This window comes from Bemisia tabaci, chromosome 9, assembly GCF_918797505.1.
Source record: "Bemisia tabaci chromosome 9, PGI_BMITA_v3".
Classification (NCBI taxonomy): domain Eukaryota; kingdom Metazoa; phylum Arthropoda; class Insecta; order Hemiptera; family Aleyrodidae; genus Bemisia; species Bemisia tabaci.
Window position 1 is genome coordinate 33011120 of NC_092801.1, and position 16397 is coordinate 33027516.

Below are 16397 nucleotides of genomic sequence, written 5' to 3' on the forward strand. Positions count from 1 at the left end.
AAAAAATGTTACTTACTGGTGAAATTTTCTCTTAAAATTATTTTCTCTTTAACATTCATTATTTATTTTCATTAATTCATTAGCGTTCATTTATTCATTTTTTGTTATTTAATAATTTATTTTTTAACCTTTTTTTTTATTTTTTCTAAAATATTCTTTAACTTGAGCTGTTGTAATTTGGTCTTTTTGTTTGATTGTTACACTGCTTCTTTCTTATCTTTTTGGACATACAGTCTGTATATTTGGCAAAGAATAATGAGATAAATAAATAGAAAAAGAAAATAGAAGATTTGACAGTGAAATTTACTAACTTTTCCATATTTTTCCTAACTATTCAACAACTTGTCACCATGATTAAGCATGGGGTAAAAGCAAACATAAACAGGTACCTCACCAATGGGAGTGAAAAAATAAATAAGTGCTTCACAGTGATTCCTTCATTATTTTATTTCATTCATTAAATTAATTTTCACACATTAGCAGTCTTTACAGAAGGCTTTAATAAATTTTAACTTATTTTAATTTATTAATTTTAACAAAATATTTCACAGAAGCTTGGAGATATCTTGATGCAACCAGACAAAAGAAGCCTATGTATACACAGCAATCATTGTATTTTCTTTTGTTTGGATGCATTACATTCGATGATTTCAGAAAATATAAAAATATTTTAATTACCTACAAATAAATAATATTACAAGTATACCTGAGATAGAGGAATGGAACACATGAGACCACAAGATGAATGTACAAGAAATTTGGACTGCATTTTGCAATTTGGAGCTATAAATTCTAACTCATCTGAAAAAACACTTCTGTGCATAGGGAAACTAATGGCACATACGTTGTTTTTAAAGCGGGTCGAAATTTATAGTTCTTAATAGCAGAATGTAGTCCATTTGTGAATTGAATACTAGGAATGTCACTTGTCACAAGGAACAGGAGAAATCCATTTTGGACGGATCAAAAGGCCCCTTCTTTTGATGGACTTGTCAGTTCCCAAAAGACCAAAATAGACAATAAATGACTGAGCAGAGTAAGAATTAAAGAAAATCATTCAAGATATAGTTCGTCGCTCGTATTTCCCACAGAACTGTTACATTACAGGACTGGATACTAAATAATTAACGACGTTTTACTTAAACGATTCATGATATATTTCCTTGTACCCAATTTCGTTACATGATCAAAACAGGGCCGTTCACTTTAGAGCATTTAGGATATTCAAGGATATTTTAAGGCTTCTCAAACATTGTACTTCTTTAACAGGAAACAAAACAATATTCAGCCTTAATTTTTGTGAGAATTCTTCATAAGCTGGAATAAATTCATGGAAAATTTAAAGGTGTAAGTTGTTATATACTTACAATTAAAAAAAAAAAAAAAAAAAAGATATACAAACAAGTAAGAGGGTTTAGGGTAATGTGAAACACAGTTACATAGTAGTTACACAAGTTAAGAACAAACAATTCTGACAGATTAAGCACAGAGTACTGGCACACATTTTATGTGATACAAAAGGCAAGTCAGAATAAGTTCCTGAGTTGGTAAGGTTCAAACGCCTTGATCTTCGCTTTAAATATTAAAGAGTAAAACTGAATGAACATTTTTTCTTAGTTTTAATTATTTTCAGGAGACACGGAAATTAATAAAAATATTAAAAAAGATCGCAGCAAATTAAATTAATTGTTATGGCAACTTATCATTCTTGAATCAGTGAGAAATTAAAAACAGAAAATATCGACCATTACAAATTTCTATAATCACGTTCTCATGGACACTTTCTTCGAAATAAGCCAACAAATAGATTGATGAGGAGAAAATACTTCAACATAGTATGGAACCTAAAATGACATTTATGTATAAATACTGAGAGAGGGACCCTGCAAAGTTATTGATTGGCTTATTGACACTAAAACTACATGAACCCATAACTTCGGTTGTGATGTTGGTTACTTTCCTTTTGATAAAGTAAAATGTAAACAGATATAGAAACATCCCAGATGAATTAATACTTAGCGTACCAGATACATCAAATCTTTTACGTCAATTCGAACAACATTCAAAACTAAACAGTTCCAAGTAAAAGGTTCTACTCACAGCGCATTTTTAAGTGTGTAACCAATTAACCATCCTACTTTTGTATTTGAATGCAGAGGGGTAATGGCCACAGAGGAATTTCCCACCCGCATCATGCCCATCCATGTGCTTTGTCACGGCTACTGACTTGGAAAATTCAATGCAGCATAAAGCACACTTGATGTATCTTTCCCCCAGGTACCATTTACAATGTAGAGTCAACGACCTTTTGCTGGGGAATTTTGTGTGACAAATCTTATAATCAAACGATCCTTCACTATGCGTAATTTTCATAAGAGTCTTCAAGCATCCCATTATGGAAAATTCCATAGTTCGCACAGAACAATTAAACAGCCTTGTTTTTTCATGAGATATCAAGTGTTTCTTTAGGGTGATTTGATGGACACCGTATTTGTGTCAGAACGGCATGCAATATATCGCATCAATTGGTTCCATTTTTTCAGCTACTCGTCATTTTTCTCGAATTTTGAGATCGCAATTCTGTTGTCAGGAGACTAAAGCACTCACTTACCAATTTTAACAAATAAACTCAACGTAATAAAGGCGTGGTTTTTTTAGAAAGAAAACATCGCATTCGATACTGATATCAAAACTGCCCTCGAATGCGAGGTTTTCTCTCTAAAAAAACCACGCCTTCATTACATTGGATTTCTTCGTTAAAATTGGTAAGTGAGTGCTTTAGTCTCTTGACAACAGAATTGCGATCTCAATTTTTGAGAAAAATGATAAGTAGCTGGAAAAATGGAACCAATTGATGCGATATATCGCATGGCGTTCTGATACAAAATATGGCGTCCATCGAATCACCTTGAACATGAAGTAGATACAGTTTTGAAGGGTCATAAATTGCACATTTTTAATTTTTTTAAAATGATCTTTTATAATAATCTATTGATCTTTTTGCATAATTTTCAAGTAAATTTTTAGGTATCCGCTATCTGCAAATTTTGCAGATCATTATGAGCATTTGAATGGCCTACTTTCTTCATGGACTGCCATAAGTTTCTTTAAAGATGAGGTATTTATAGTTTCGTAAGGACATAAATTGCACTTCGCTGGTTTCTCCATTAAATGAACAACTCTTATGTGTTGGCTGATGGTTTCCCTTGTTTTAAACTTTGCTTTGCACAAATCACAGACGAAAGCTCTTTTTTTTGTGTGCCTCCTCTCATGTACTGATAAATGACTCGAATACTTAAAAGACTTAGGACAAATACTGCAATGGTATGGTCTTTCATCAGAATGTACACGTAGATGTTCTTTCGCACTTCGCGGGTATCTGAATATCGCTGGACATAACTCACATTTAAAAGGCTTTTCAGAGCTGTGCATTCTGCTGTGTTTCACTAAATGTGATTTCAGTTTGAATGATTTACAGCAAACTTTACACTCGAACGGTCTTTTATTGCTGTGCACTGATCTCACATGATCTGACAGTGTTGGCTTCGTACTAAATTTTGCTGTGCAGAGGCCACAGGAATATGGTTTAGCTTTCAAATGAATACTCTCCTTGTGTAAGGTTAAATGCTGATGAAATTTGAACGCCTTGGAGCAAAGATCACAATTGAATGGGCGGTCTTCAATATGCACCTTAAAGTGTTGGAGTAAACAATTTAATTGTCTAAATGATTTGGAGCAAATACTGCATCTGTAAGCTTTTTCAATGCTGTGTGCATCCCTCATATGATTCTCAAACTTCTTTTCAGATTTACACCTCACTTTGCACAAAAAGCATTTATAGTTTCCCCAATGCACAACCCAATGTGCCTTCCAGCTGGACAAATTTTTGCATCGCACAGGACAAACAGCACACCTGAATAATATTTTTTTTTTATTTGATAATCTTCGGCTAGAAGGATTTGTAAGTTTCTGTTGGGGTTTTGGAGGACCAAGTTCTGAGGCATTTTTTAAATTCATAGAGAGTAAATGAGCATTCGATGTGTCCATGTATACTCTGCGACAAAAAATACACGAGCAAAAACTGTTGCTGGAGTGTACCTCACCACGCTTCCGAGCCTCATCAGAAAACATATCCACAAGCTTTACAGTGACATTTGATATGAAGGAAGAGAGGGTCATGGTATCATCATTACATTTTGTATTCTCCACTTCATGGTGTTCCAAGATTCTTGGAGATTGTAGATTGTAGATTCTGCTACAATTTTCAGAGCTGTTTTTGGAATGGTACTCAATTTCACCTTGCTCAGACCTGTTTTCGATTTTCAATGTCTCCTGATACTGTGGCTGATTGCTGCTTAAACTTAGGGGGAAACTGCCTACTAGTTCAGCGGTTACTTCCGGTTTAATCTCATTTTTTACATTAACTCCGACAAGATTAATAGAGATATTTAAGTGCGAAGAAGTACCTCCTTCAAATTCATAACAAGGCTCTTGCTTTATAACAGGCACAATTTGGGCAGAAAATTCCCTTTTAATGACTTTGTGAAAGGGACTTACATCATTGGACTTATATTTAACTGGAGGCATCTTTGAAGTAACATTTGTAGGCGCAGAGTATTTCTCTTTTGCTGTGAGTCTCTGGACTAAGACGACTGGAGATGTCATTTCTTTGTCAACCATGATTCATTGCACAAGACTCTTTGACATTTCTTTCTGCCCTGAAACAGTTGACCCAGTGTTTCATACAACTCTCATCAGTTATGAACTAATTATAGACATAATATGTTGGAAGAGATTTAGATTGACTCTCAATAATGCCAGGCATTTTGGTTTGGAATCGGTTTTTAGTGTTCAAATTGACTTTAGATTGACTTTCAATGATGCGAGGCCCTTCTGCGCTTAAGGGCAATGTTGCCAGATATTACGTTTCAGTGTAGACTGAAAAGACGGAGGCCACAAAATTTCTTACCAGGACCATGTCCATGGGTTTATTTGTTTATTGGACATTATCGTTTAATGCGTTGAAAAAGGTCATCATTTGTACTTATTAGGTTTCTTTCTCAAGTGTGCACTCCTAACATGTTTGCTGATATATTATCTAGGTTTAAATGCCATTTTGCAAATCAGTAATGGAATGAAAAGTCCATGTTTTCGGTGCCTTTTCTTATGAGCTGATACTTGCTGTATAACCAGCTACGTGTACCTAATATCCCATCTATGTCCCTGCTGTAGTGCCACCAAGATTAGTGAACTTTTACATGTCAGCGGGTTTTCAAACAGCTGTGATGTTTTACGATTCAACTGATTTTTGACTTGACTATTCCAAGGACTTAAAAAAGAGTGCTTGCTTCAGGTGCTTGAGTTCCTTCTAAAAATTTGTTTCATCACTAATATTTTTAATTTTGTGTAATTTTACAATAATTTGAGATTTGGGATCGGTGTTTAGTGTTCGAATTTGTTATCTGCTAATACGCAGGATTTTCCATGGGATGTGGTGTCTTCGTATCGATTTTTCATGAAATTCTAATTCACATCTCCTGAAGAACATATTTTTCATCTTTGACCTTTGAGGTGAAAATTTCGGGTGAGTACCAAGAAATGATAATGAATTCTAATACAAGTGAAGCAACCAATGACACTTAAAAGACAGCTGCCCGCTGCAAATCAATACCTGGTATACCAGAGGCACTGCATCCTGTTAAATTGATTCTCGCTGCATTTAAAACGAAACACTCTTTACCAAAAATAAAAAGAATTCAGGGTTCTATTTAGAGTGTATTTTCAAATGAGTAATTATTTTCTTTTTGTATTTGAAAGCGGAAGGGCAATGGGCGCAGAAGAATTTCCCACCCGCATCATGCCCGTCCATGTGTTTTGTCAAGTCCACTGACTTGGAAAATTCAGTGCAGCATAAATCGCACTTAAATTGTCTTTCCTCTTTGTGCACATTACGATGCAGCGTTAAGGACCTCTTGCGAGGAAATTTCATGTGACAAATCTCACAATCAAACGATCTTCCACTGTGAATAGTTTTCAAGTGAATTTTTAGGTATAGGCTTACTGCAAATTTTGCAGAACATAAAGTACATTTAAATGGCCTTGTTTCTTCATGGACTGCCATGTGTTTCTTTAAAGATGAAGTATTTATAGTTTTGTAGGTACATAAATTGCACTTCACTGGTTTCTCCCCTAAATGAACTATTCTTATGTGCTTGCTGATGGTTTCCCTTGTTTTAAACTTTGTTTTGCACAAATCACAGACAAAAGCTCTTTTTTTTGAGTGCCTTTTCTCATGCACAAATAACTGACTCGAATACTTAAAAGACTTGGGACAAATACTGCAAAGGTATGGTTTTTCGTTAGAATGTACACGTAGATGTTCTTTCGCACTTTGCGGGTATCTGAATGTCGCTGGACATAACTCACATTTAAAAGGCTTTTCAGAGCTGTGCATTCTGCTATGTTTCACTAAATGTGACTTCAGTTTGAATGATTTACAGCAAACTTTACACTCAAACGGTCTTTTATTGCTGTGCACTGATCTCATATGATCAGAGAGTATTGGCTTCGTACTGAATTTTGCTGTGCAGAGGTCACAGGAATATGGTTTAGCTTTCAAATGAATATTCTCCTTGTGTACGGTTAAATGCTGATGAATTTTGAATGCCATGGAGCAAAGATCACACTTGAATGGACGATCTTCAATATGCACCTTAAAGTGCTGGAGTAAACAACTTAATAGCCTAAATGATTTGGAGCAAATACTGCATCTGTACGCTTTTCCAATGCTGTGTGCATCCCTCATATGATTCACAAACTTCTTTTCAGATTCACACCTCACTTTGCACAAAAAGCATTTGTAGTTTCCCTTATGCACGACCCAGTGTGCCTTCCAGCTGGAGATATTTTTGCACTGCACTTGACAAACAGCACACCTGAATAATTTTTTTATTTTATTAGATAATCTTTGACCAGAATGATTTGCAAGTTTCTGTTGGGATTTTGGAGGACCATGTTCTGAGGCATTTTTTAAATTCATAGAGAGTAAATGAGCATTTGATGTGTCCATGTATACTCTGCGACAAAAAATACACGAGCAAAAACTGTTGCTGGAGTGTACCTCACCACGCTTCCGAGCCTCATCAGAAAACATATCCACAAGCTTTACAGTGACATTTGATATGAAGGAAGAGAGGGTCATGGTATCATCATTACATTTTGTATTCTGCACTTCATGGTGTTCCAAGATTCTTGGAGATATTCTGCTACAATTTTCAGAGCTGTTTTTGGAATCGTATTCAATTTCACTTTGCTCAGACCTGTTTTCAATTTTCAATGTCTCCTGATACTGTGGCTGATTGCTGCTTAAACTTAGGGGGAAACTGCCTACTAGTTCAGCGGTTACTTCCGGTTTAATCTCATTTTTTACATTAAATCCGACAAGATTAATAGAGATATCTAAGTGCGAAGAAGTACCTCCTTCAAATTCATAACGAGGCTCTTGCTTTATAACAGGCACAATTTGGGCAGAAAATTCCCTTTTAATGACTTCTTGAGAGGGACTTATATCTTGGGACTTACATTCAATTGGTGGCATCTTTGGCGTATCATTTTCAGCCACAGAGTATTTCTCATTTGCAGCGAGTCTCTCGATTAAAACGACTGGAAATGTCATTTGTTCATCAGCCATGGTTCATTGCACAAGACTCCTCAACATTTTTTTCAGCCCTGAAACAGTTGACCCAGTGTTTCATGCAATTCTTATTATTTTTGAACTAATTATAGATACAATATGTCGGCAGAGATTTGGATTGACTCTCAATAAAGCCAGGCATTTCGGTTTGGAATTGGTTTTTAGTGTTCGAATTCGTAATCTGCAGATATGTAAGATTTTCTGTGAGATATGGTGGCCCAATACTGATTTTTTATGAAATTCTACATGCACATCGCCTGAAGAGCATACTTTTCCTGTATGACTTTTGAGGACAAAATTTCGAATAAGCACCAAGAAATGATAATGAACTCTGATACAAGTGAAGCTACCAATGACACTTAAAAGACAGCTACCTGCAGCAAATCAATACCTAGTATACCAGAAGCACTGCATCCTGTTAAATTGATTCTTCCTGCATTTAAAGCAAAACACTCTTTACCAAAAATAAAAAGAATTCAGGGTTCTATTTAGAGTGTATTTTCAAATGAGTAATTATTTTCTTTTTGTATTTGAAAGCAGAAGGGCAATGGGCGCAGAGGAATTTCTCACCCGCATCATGCCCGTCCATGTGCTTTGTCAAGTCCACTGACTTGGAAAATTCAGTGCAGCAAAAATCGCACTTGAATTGTCCTTCCTCTTTGTGCACATTACGATGCAGAGTCAAGGACCTCTTGCGAGAAAATTTCATGTGACAAATCTCACAATCAAACGATCTTCCACTATGAATAGTTTTCAAGTGAATTTTTAGGTATCCGCTATCTGCAAATTTTGCAGAACATAAAGTACATTTAAATGGCCTTGTTTCTTCATGGACTGCCATGTGTTTCTTTAAACATGAAGTATTTATAGTTTCGTAAGGACATAAATTGCACTTCGCTGGTTTCTCCCCTAAATGAACAACTCTTATGTGATGGCAGATAGTATCCCTTGTTTTAAACTTTGCTTTGCACAAATCACAGATGAAAATTCTGTTCTTTGTGTGCCTTTTCTCATGCACTAATAAATGACTGGAATACTTAAAAGACTTGGGACAAATACTGCAATGGTATGGTCTTTCATCAGAATGTACACGTAGATGTTCTTTTGCACTTTGCGGGTATCTGAATGTCGCTGGACATAACTCACATTTAAAAGGCTTTTCAGAGCTGTGCATTCTGCTGTGTTTCACTAAATGTGATTTCAGTTTGAATGATTTACAGCAAACTTTACACTCGAACGGTCTTTTATTGCTGTGCACTGATCTCATATGATCTGACAGTGTTGGCTTCGTACTAAATTTTGCTGTGCAGAGGTCACAGGAATATGGTTTGACTTTCAAATGAATATTCTCCTTGTGTAAGGTTAAATGCTGATGAAATTTGAACGCCTTGGAGCAAAGATCACAATTGAATGGGCGGTCTTCAATATGCACCTTAAAGTGTTGGAGTAAACAATTTAATTGTCTAAATGATTTGGAGCAAATACTGCATCTGTAAGCTTTTTCAATGCTGTGCGCATCCCTCATATGATTCTCAAACTTCTTTTCAGATTTACACCTCACTTTGCACAAAAAGCATTCGTAGTTTCCCCAATGCACAACCCAATGTGCCTTCCAGCTGGACAAATTTTTGCATTGCACAGGACAAACAGCACACCTGAATAATATTTTTTTTTTCATGGTTGACCTATCTCCTGACTTATTTACATCTTTTAGTTTAAAATTTGAAATATTATGTACAGCAGGGTTATTAAAATTCATGGCAAGTAAATGGGAATTGGATTGGTCCTTATAAACATTCCGACAAAATACACACGAACAGGACTGATTGTTCAGATGCACTTCCCCACGCTTTCGAGCCTCATCAGAGAAAACATCGACTAGACTTACAGTTACGAAAGGTAACTGTAAGTCTATGGGAGGAAAAGAGTTGTGGGAGGTTTCTGGCCTAGGCTTGAACTCAATATCACACCTGGTATGTTGCGTTTCCGAAAAATCTCTGGGCTCAACTTTTAGAGATTTGTAGGCATGACTTTGAAGGCTATTGCTAAAACACTGCTCATCTGCGCTGCTTGCTTGAAATAATTCAATTTTTGCACCTCCTTTCAATTGAAGCTGGTCGCAACTCAGATTATTTGGTAAGAAGCCTACTAATTCACCCGTTATTTCATGAGCAGTCTCATTTTTTATTTTGACCTGAGCAAGTAGGTCAGTTGACGCATCCTCTTCAGCTGAATTCAAAATATATTCCTTCTTGAATGTTTCATCTATTGGCTCCCGTTTCACAACTGGCACAATTTGATCCAATGGAAAGTTTCTTCCGATGTCGTTTGTGGTATCAACTACTTTTGAACTACAATTAGTTGATTCCATTATTTATGGACCCACCTGCTGGCTGATTCCTCAGCTAATGCTTGAATTTGGATCACAGATATCCTCCGTTTTAACCTTGGTAATGGGAGAAATTGCTGAGTATTCCGTTAACAGCTACGATTGCATGTATGACTTGCTTTTAAAATCCTCAAGTTCTGAAACAGTGATTGAAATTTTGGTTAAACAAGCGATTTGTAAAAATTGTTTGTGGTGCATTCTGGTGAAACTTTTTTCAGCTTTCAGGCGAATTTTCAGGTGAAAATAAAAAAGTGAAAAAAAGTAAGAAGCACCTCATTCCAGTTTTTGCTGTCAAGTGGCCAGTGCTGGAAGCTGTCTCATCATGATTAAATTGAAGTCTTCAAGTGGGTAATCAATAATAGTCTGAGCTTACTTAATTGGTCAGTGAGAGTGCTAGAGGAGATATTCATTACCAGGGTTTCCATGATTTCTTCATTTGCTGATTCCGTAACTTTTATGCTTTTTTCAGACTCAAAAATTTCCAAATTCTGTGACTTTCCCTGACCTTTCAGCATAAGTTCCACATGGACTTTTCTCATTTGATTACCTACGTTGACCTTAGAAAAGTATACGGCAAGTTTACTTCATCAATGCAGCTAACGAAGGCTCCTCAGTATCATGAATTTGCCAATCAGAGACGAGATGGTACACCACCTGGTCCAGGGTATGAGGTTGTGATACAGCAAAGGACTTCATCAGAGATGAGTATAGTTTCCTGTTATTCTGGCGATGAAATAGAAACAAAAAACGCACGGTAAAATGGTAACTGGCTAATCGATACTGGAGGATGAATGAGATAGGATGAGTGAGTAGTTCCTTACCTATTGGGTGACCTCAGAGTATCCTTGGCTTTTTTTCTTCTTGTCTTCCATACATGCACTCATTTCCCCAGGTTTTTCATCTTTCTACCTAGAAAGATAGGTAGCTTTATCATTCAAAATGATACATGTTACACAAACATAATTAACGCTACAAAAACAATGCCAAAAGTAAAGAACCTTGGGCGGCTCAAGCAGTAAATAATCATAACAATAGAGATCTCATTTGTTGATTGGCACCACTGTCTAAATAACAGAGTCATCTAGGGGTATTGGTCTCGCGATACCAATGAAAAGACTTGATACCAGGGGTGCGATTTGTTCTTAACCGCACGGTTGCAAACAATCTGTGGAGAGGCCCTTAAAATTGTAGAGGCTGAGGGTTTTTTTCTTTGTTTGCAGGTTTTCAGATTTTCAACTCTTAAAATAACTTTGGCACACGTCAAGAAATTGAACGAAATTGTGATCAGCTTGTTATGTTGAACTTATTCTCAAACTCAGCACATTACAAAAATTGCGGAGGCCTGGAACAATTCGTCACCTTCCAGCCAAAGTATCACAAGGGCCATGCGACGTTTGAAAATTTCCGCTGCCATTTTATTTTTATACTGAGAAATTTATGGTTGAATCCGTTTGAAAACTACACTGAATTTTATCGGCAGCACAAAGAAAATTCAGTGAAATTTTCGGACAGCTTCGGTGAGCAATTTCTGAGTAAAAAAAAATAAATTGGCAGCAGCGGAAATTTTGAAACATCGCATGGCGCTTGTGGTACTTTGGCCGGAAGGTGATGAATTACTACCCCTGCATGGTCCCTCTGATCTTCTCTAGCCATTTCCTCTCCTTCCTTCAACGTTTTCTCACCCCCTATCATCCCGTCCAGGGTGTCTACTGAGGTCCACGAAAATAAAATAAGTGCTTTTTAGGTACTTAAGGCAAGATTTAAGTACCTCGCCTTGGGGAAATATTAAGTACTTGTTAAGTACCTTTTCCCAACGTATCGCAATTCTTCGATTTTGGCACTGCCGCGCACTTTACTTCGGCTATTATCGTGGCCTTTTCGGCTGTTTCCGTCAAATCAAGGGAAATGCCTTGTTCCGCTCCTCTACAACAACCGCGCTCTTACAATCTGACATTGGATGAATACGCCTGATAGCCAATGCACAGGGGGTAGCATAACTATCAGGCAACCGAACTGAACGCGCAGCACAAAATGCGAAACATTACAGAACTTCCGCGAAATTTACGTACTTTTAAGGTACTTACAGACCAACCTTAGAAATGCATAATTTTTCCGGAATTTTCGGACTGGTAGACACCCTGCCCGTCCCATTTCTGTTCCCCATTTTCATGTTCCATAAGTAATCGGGAACCGGCCGCAGTCCTTTGTCCGTGCTTACGAGAATGGAAAGGGCGTAACTATCAACAAGCAACATCTACAAGCATGACGTCACAGGAACCAACGTTCCTGTGACGTCATGCTTGTAGATGAAACTCAACCGCGGTTAAACATGTGTTCTTATGGGAAAACACCTGTCGCGCGTTTCTATCGTGCCAATATCTTCTCAGGGGTTGATCTGATGTAAAAATTCATAGTAACCAGAAAGAGGATGAAATTTCACTTCAGAAAACTAACTAACGCATACGTGACATTGTCTAATTATTGGGGAAATGAAAGCATAATACTGAAAATCTTTACCCCTCAGATTCTAATGCGCCGCTCATGCACCTTCGGACGATCGAAGGCCATTCTGATTAGTCCACGCGGCGACTGCCTCACTCATCGATGCACCGATGGCCCAGAAATGCTTGATGTTTTTGGTAAATATCTACTAGCTTAGCGTCACAAAACTGACTAGTTACAGCCTCTCCCTTCTTGTAGGCGAGTTAGTGATGCAGAGATATGTACCAAAAACATCTTCAACTCTGGCTCAACTGAGGGAGAAAAATCACTAATGATTAAAAATATCTATAGTTACTCAGCAGAGAAAGAGTAAATAGTTAGCTTACTGCAGGTATGAATGTCAAATCCAAGTCGATGGAGCGCTGGAGCTCAGCAGAGAAGAAACGATACTGCCGGCCTGAGCACGGCAATCTTCCTGGTTCAATAAGAAGTAAGTAGACTTTTCAATTTCAGTTGTCATCCATTCGAAGTAGAAATTGATGGCAGAAAAATTAGATTCTTAATGAACTTACGATGTTGACGTGGAAATAAACATGGGTCAGACCATAGAATAATAAATAGCTTCGCTATAAGAAGCGCCACGGGAAGGAATCCACAACAGGCTTTCGAATGACCTTGAAATGGTCGTCAGTCGTCGATATCTGTAATCTCTGCCCAACCATGTCGGAGATTTCCTAACCTCGTGTATTGCTAGTCAACCTGTCAACGTCAAGTCAATTCAACATGTGCCTTTAAATTGTTAATTGTTATTATCCGTATAGTATTTATTCTTGCCAGTGACATATATTCTCCTAACATGTGATACAAGTATCAAAATGTGATTTCAAGTGCTTGCCTGCATAAGATCAATGACCAACCAAAAGTATGGTAAGTCAACTTTACCTTAATAAATATATTCACCAGCCAGTGAAGGAGGTGAGGCATACTTATGCCACTTTGCGAACTTCCTTTCCCTGAATTTGAAGGAAGTATCCTTCGTTTTCAGAATTTTGCTACAGTCTATTCATACCCGAGATGAGCCCCTCATAAACAGGCTCAAACGTGAGCGAACCATAAATGTACAGCTGTGAACAATTCTCCTGTTTCACTTGAGTTATGCTTGTTCCAAGCTACCGAAGACTAATTGGGAAGAATGCTCGTTGTAATTGTAACTTTATAGAATCCCCAAGTTGTATCCCTCCTTGGAAACTTGTCCAAATGATTCCTCTCATATTTCCAGTATTTTCTTGAATGAGTGGAGGAATTCAACAGAAAATTCTGACACCAAGTAAGTTAATGATCATTAGTTACACCATACAGAGCATCAGCGGAGATTTGAATCGTTGCAGTTAAGTAGTCGAACTTACTTTTCAACTTTACCTACGGGTATGCCATTGACGACTACTGTTTCAGTATGGTTGTTGCTTTTAAGTTCAAATTACCTCATGACTAATGTCTGAGATGAGAAGTTTCAACTTGTATTTCTGCCAAGTTCTTGTAAGTACCTGAAATTGCTCAATGGGTTGATTCTTCCTAGAAACTAATTACTAACAGTCTTATGCCATCATAACTTATTGGGTCTACCCTGTACTATTTACTATTACATTAGTAGGATTTTGTACGCCAATTAATATAATTAGTTGTTGGGAGGTTTCTTGCCTCTCCTCTGTGCACTGCACACCTTGATCCTCATGCGAGCAAAGAACTGGATGTTAATACTCTTACTTTCAATGTTTGAAAATGAGTTAACAGCAACCATATGACAGCATCTGGTACATGCAGAGTTTCCTATTTGAGCCTAATGTGTGCAACGAAATACCTAAGCAACAGGTAAAAGACTACATTATCCTAGAAATGTCGATAGTGACATGCTTCTTTGACTAACAGGCTCTCTCTATTAGGACACCTTTTCACTATTTTTTGTATCTCTTTGTTTATACCTACAAAACCTGGTGCACTGAAGTGACATGCCATGAATCAATTACCTTCGGTGCTTTGTTAGAATAAATGTTCTAATGGTACCAATACTGCTTTATGACTTCCTGTTTCTTTTCATTTCTCTAATTAATGATGGCACCTCTTTTCAGGCACCTGGTGGCAGACATGCTGCTTTACAATGCGCTGCAGTAAATTGCCGAAATTACTACAAAGATAGTCGGACCTCTACATTCTTCCGTTTCCCGAAAGACCGTGCTAGGTAAGAATTATTTTATAGTTGCTGTTGGTCATATTTAGATCTTATTAAAAGAATGATGACCCTTACTTGTGAATGAGTATTAGCCACAAGATACCTCAATGGAGCAGTAGAAAACATTAATGAACAGCACACAGTATTGAAATAATAATTCACAAGTTTAAAAAGAAAACCCTGTCCATGTGAATCTACTTGATTGTTGTGATCATTCTGAACACAGTAAAGAGACAACTGCTAATAAGGTAGCTGTTTCTTTCAGCAGTATGCCTGATTTGAGAAAGGGATGATGGAACTGCGGCTTAAAATAGATGGATTTGCAATAACTCTTTTATGTTGTCACATACTGGTAACTGGTTCACTGAAACTGAGCACCACTGACATTAACTGTGCAAAAGAGAAAGTGAAGAAAGGAGTAAAAATTTTGAGTGTTTTTCATGTGTTTCCAAAAGCTCAATCATTTTATTGGCTTCCCAATTCAAATAAATCATCGATGGCTATGTACAATTTAAGTTAATAATGGACCTCAGTCAAGTGACATTGATGGTCACTTCAAGCCTTAGTGCCCAATTTCTAGACAATTTTTCTTTCTGCCTATATGATGAACTCTTTCATTATTTATTGACAGAACTCACTTCAAAAAACCCATTCAACCACAAATTTATTCTTTTCTTTCTGATACTTGGGTTGAAGTAGACGGCAAGCTTTCGTTACTTATTAGCGTTTGGGCTTGCACAAAATTTATTGGCCTCTTCCTTCCATCCTCAATTTTAATTATTTCTTTCCTCAGACTCTGTTTTACCAGCATTTCCTTACAAATTTTAAGTTTCAACTCTTCTTTTCAGGCACCATAATTTTCCTGGTGTAGGTATTCTTTACTCTTTTTCATACGTGATTAGACAATGAAAGTCAGCATGCACCTGCTTAATTAGAATTTTCCTGACGAAAAGGCAAAAACTTAGGCAAATCTAAGTTTAAATGAAGATATTAGTTTAAGAATTTTCAGGATTAAATAGGTGGTGTTAAATTCACAAAAAAAGATTTTTCCTCACATTCCAGGGGCAAAAAATTCCTTGTCATTTCTTCGTCAATTATTTCTCACGCTAAGTGTCCAAAATTTGTGAATGCTCAGAGTCATTCTTTTCTGCGTTTCCAGATACGCCTGTGCTTATTTCAATTCAACTTAAAGAGAGTTTTTAAACATTTTACACGATCCATGATTAATTTTTGTATCAGGAAATACGAATTTGTCACTTTATGTCAGCATTGAATTATTCATTCGTGACAATGAGTTGCTGGATGTGTTAAGTCATTGAGAGTGCTGAGCACTGCAGCAACAAAGAAAACCGAAATTGCCATACAAAGCAGTTTGTACTTAACAAGTCTTGCTAATTACTTATTTACCTTTTTCAGGTGCGCTGAGTGGGTCTCAAAAATTGGCAGGCAAGACTTGAAATCGAAAGATCCAGAGACGCTCTCGAAATCGTATAGGCTGTGTGATCAGCACTTTGAATCAAAATTTGTCAGAAAAGGTGCAGTTCGATGCCTCCTCCAGAGTGATGCAATCCCAACCATTTTCCTCGACAATGGTCCATTTCAGAGGGATAAGTCTACTTCTTCTTCAGCTACTTCCTTATTTGAAT

General features: G+C 37.0%; 4 protein-coding genes across 4 annotated transcripts in view; all 4 read right to left on the reverse strand.

The window, feature by feature from the left end:
- Nucleotides 1-16397, reverse strand: part of LOC109030382 (succinyl-CoA:acetate/propanoyl-CoA:succinate CoA transferase) — a 103454-nt gene that overhangs the window by 39210 nt on the left and 47847 nt on the right. The gene's annotated exons all lie outside the window — the stretch shown is intronic.
- Nucleotides 423-7719, reverse strand: LOC140225474 (uncharacterized). The gene is made up of 2 exons (XM_072304546.1): nucleotides 7582-7719; nucleotides 423-4718 (listed from the first exon to the last, which is right to left on the reverse strand). Exon 2 carries the CDS (start codon nucleotides 4678-4680, stop codon nucleotides 3058-3060), a length of 1623 nt encoding a protein of 540 aa, XP_072160647.1. The 5' UTR covers nucleotides 4681-4718; nucleotides 7582-7719; the 3' UTR covers nucleotides 423-3057.
- On the reverse strand, nucleotides 4676-7690 carry LOC140223761 (uncharacterized). The gene has a single exon (XM_072304545.1). The coding sequence runs from the start codon at nucleotides 7688-7690 to the stop codon at nucleotides 5765-5767; it is 1926 nt and encodes a 641-aa protein (XP_072160646.1). The 3' UTR covers nucleotides 4676-5764.
- Nucleotides 8178-13125, reverse strand: LOC109030315 (uncharacterized). The gene is made up of 3 exons (XM_019041211.2): nucleotides 12911-13125; nucleotides 10904-10991; nucleotides 8178-10219 (listed from the first exon to the last, which is right to left on the reverse strand). Exon 3 carries the CDS (start codon nucleotides 10062-10064, stop codon nucleotides 8178-8180), a length of 1887 nt encoding a protein of 628 aa, XP_018896756.2. The 5' UTR covers nucleotides 10065-10219; nucleotides 10904-10991; nucleotides 12911-13125.

Bases quoted from the DNA above. Each gene is read 5' to 3' on its own strand.
- LOC140225474 (XM_072304546.1), bottom strand. From the start codon at position 4,680: ATGGTTGACAAAGAAATGACATCTCCAGTCGTCTTAGTCCAGAGACTC.
- LOC140223761 (XM_072304545.1), bottom strand. From the start codon at position 7,690: ATGGCTGATGAACAAATGACATTTCCAGTCGTTTTAATCGAGAGACTC.
- LOC109030315 (XM_019041211.2), bottom strand. From the start codon at position 10,064: ATGGAATCAACTAATTGTAGTTCAAAAGTAGTTGATACCACAAACGAC.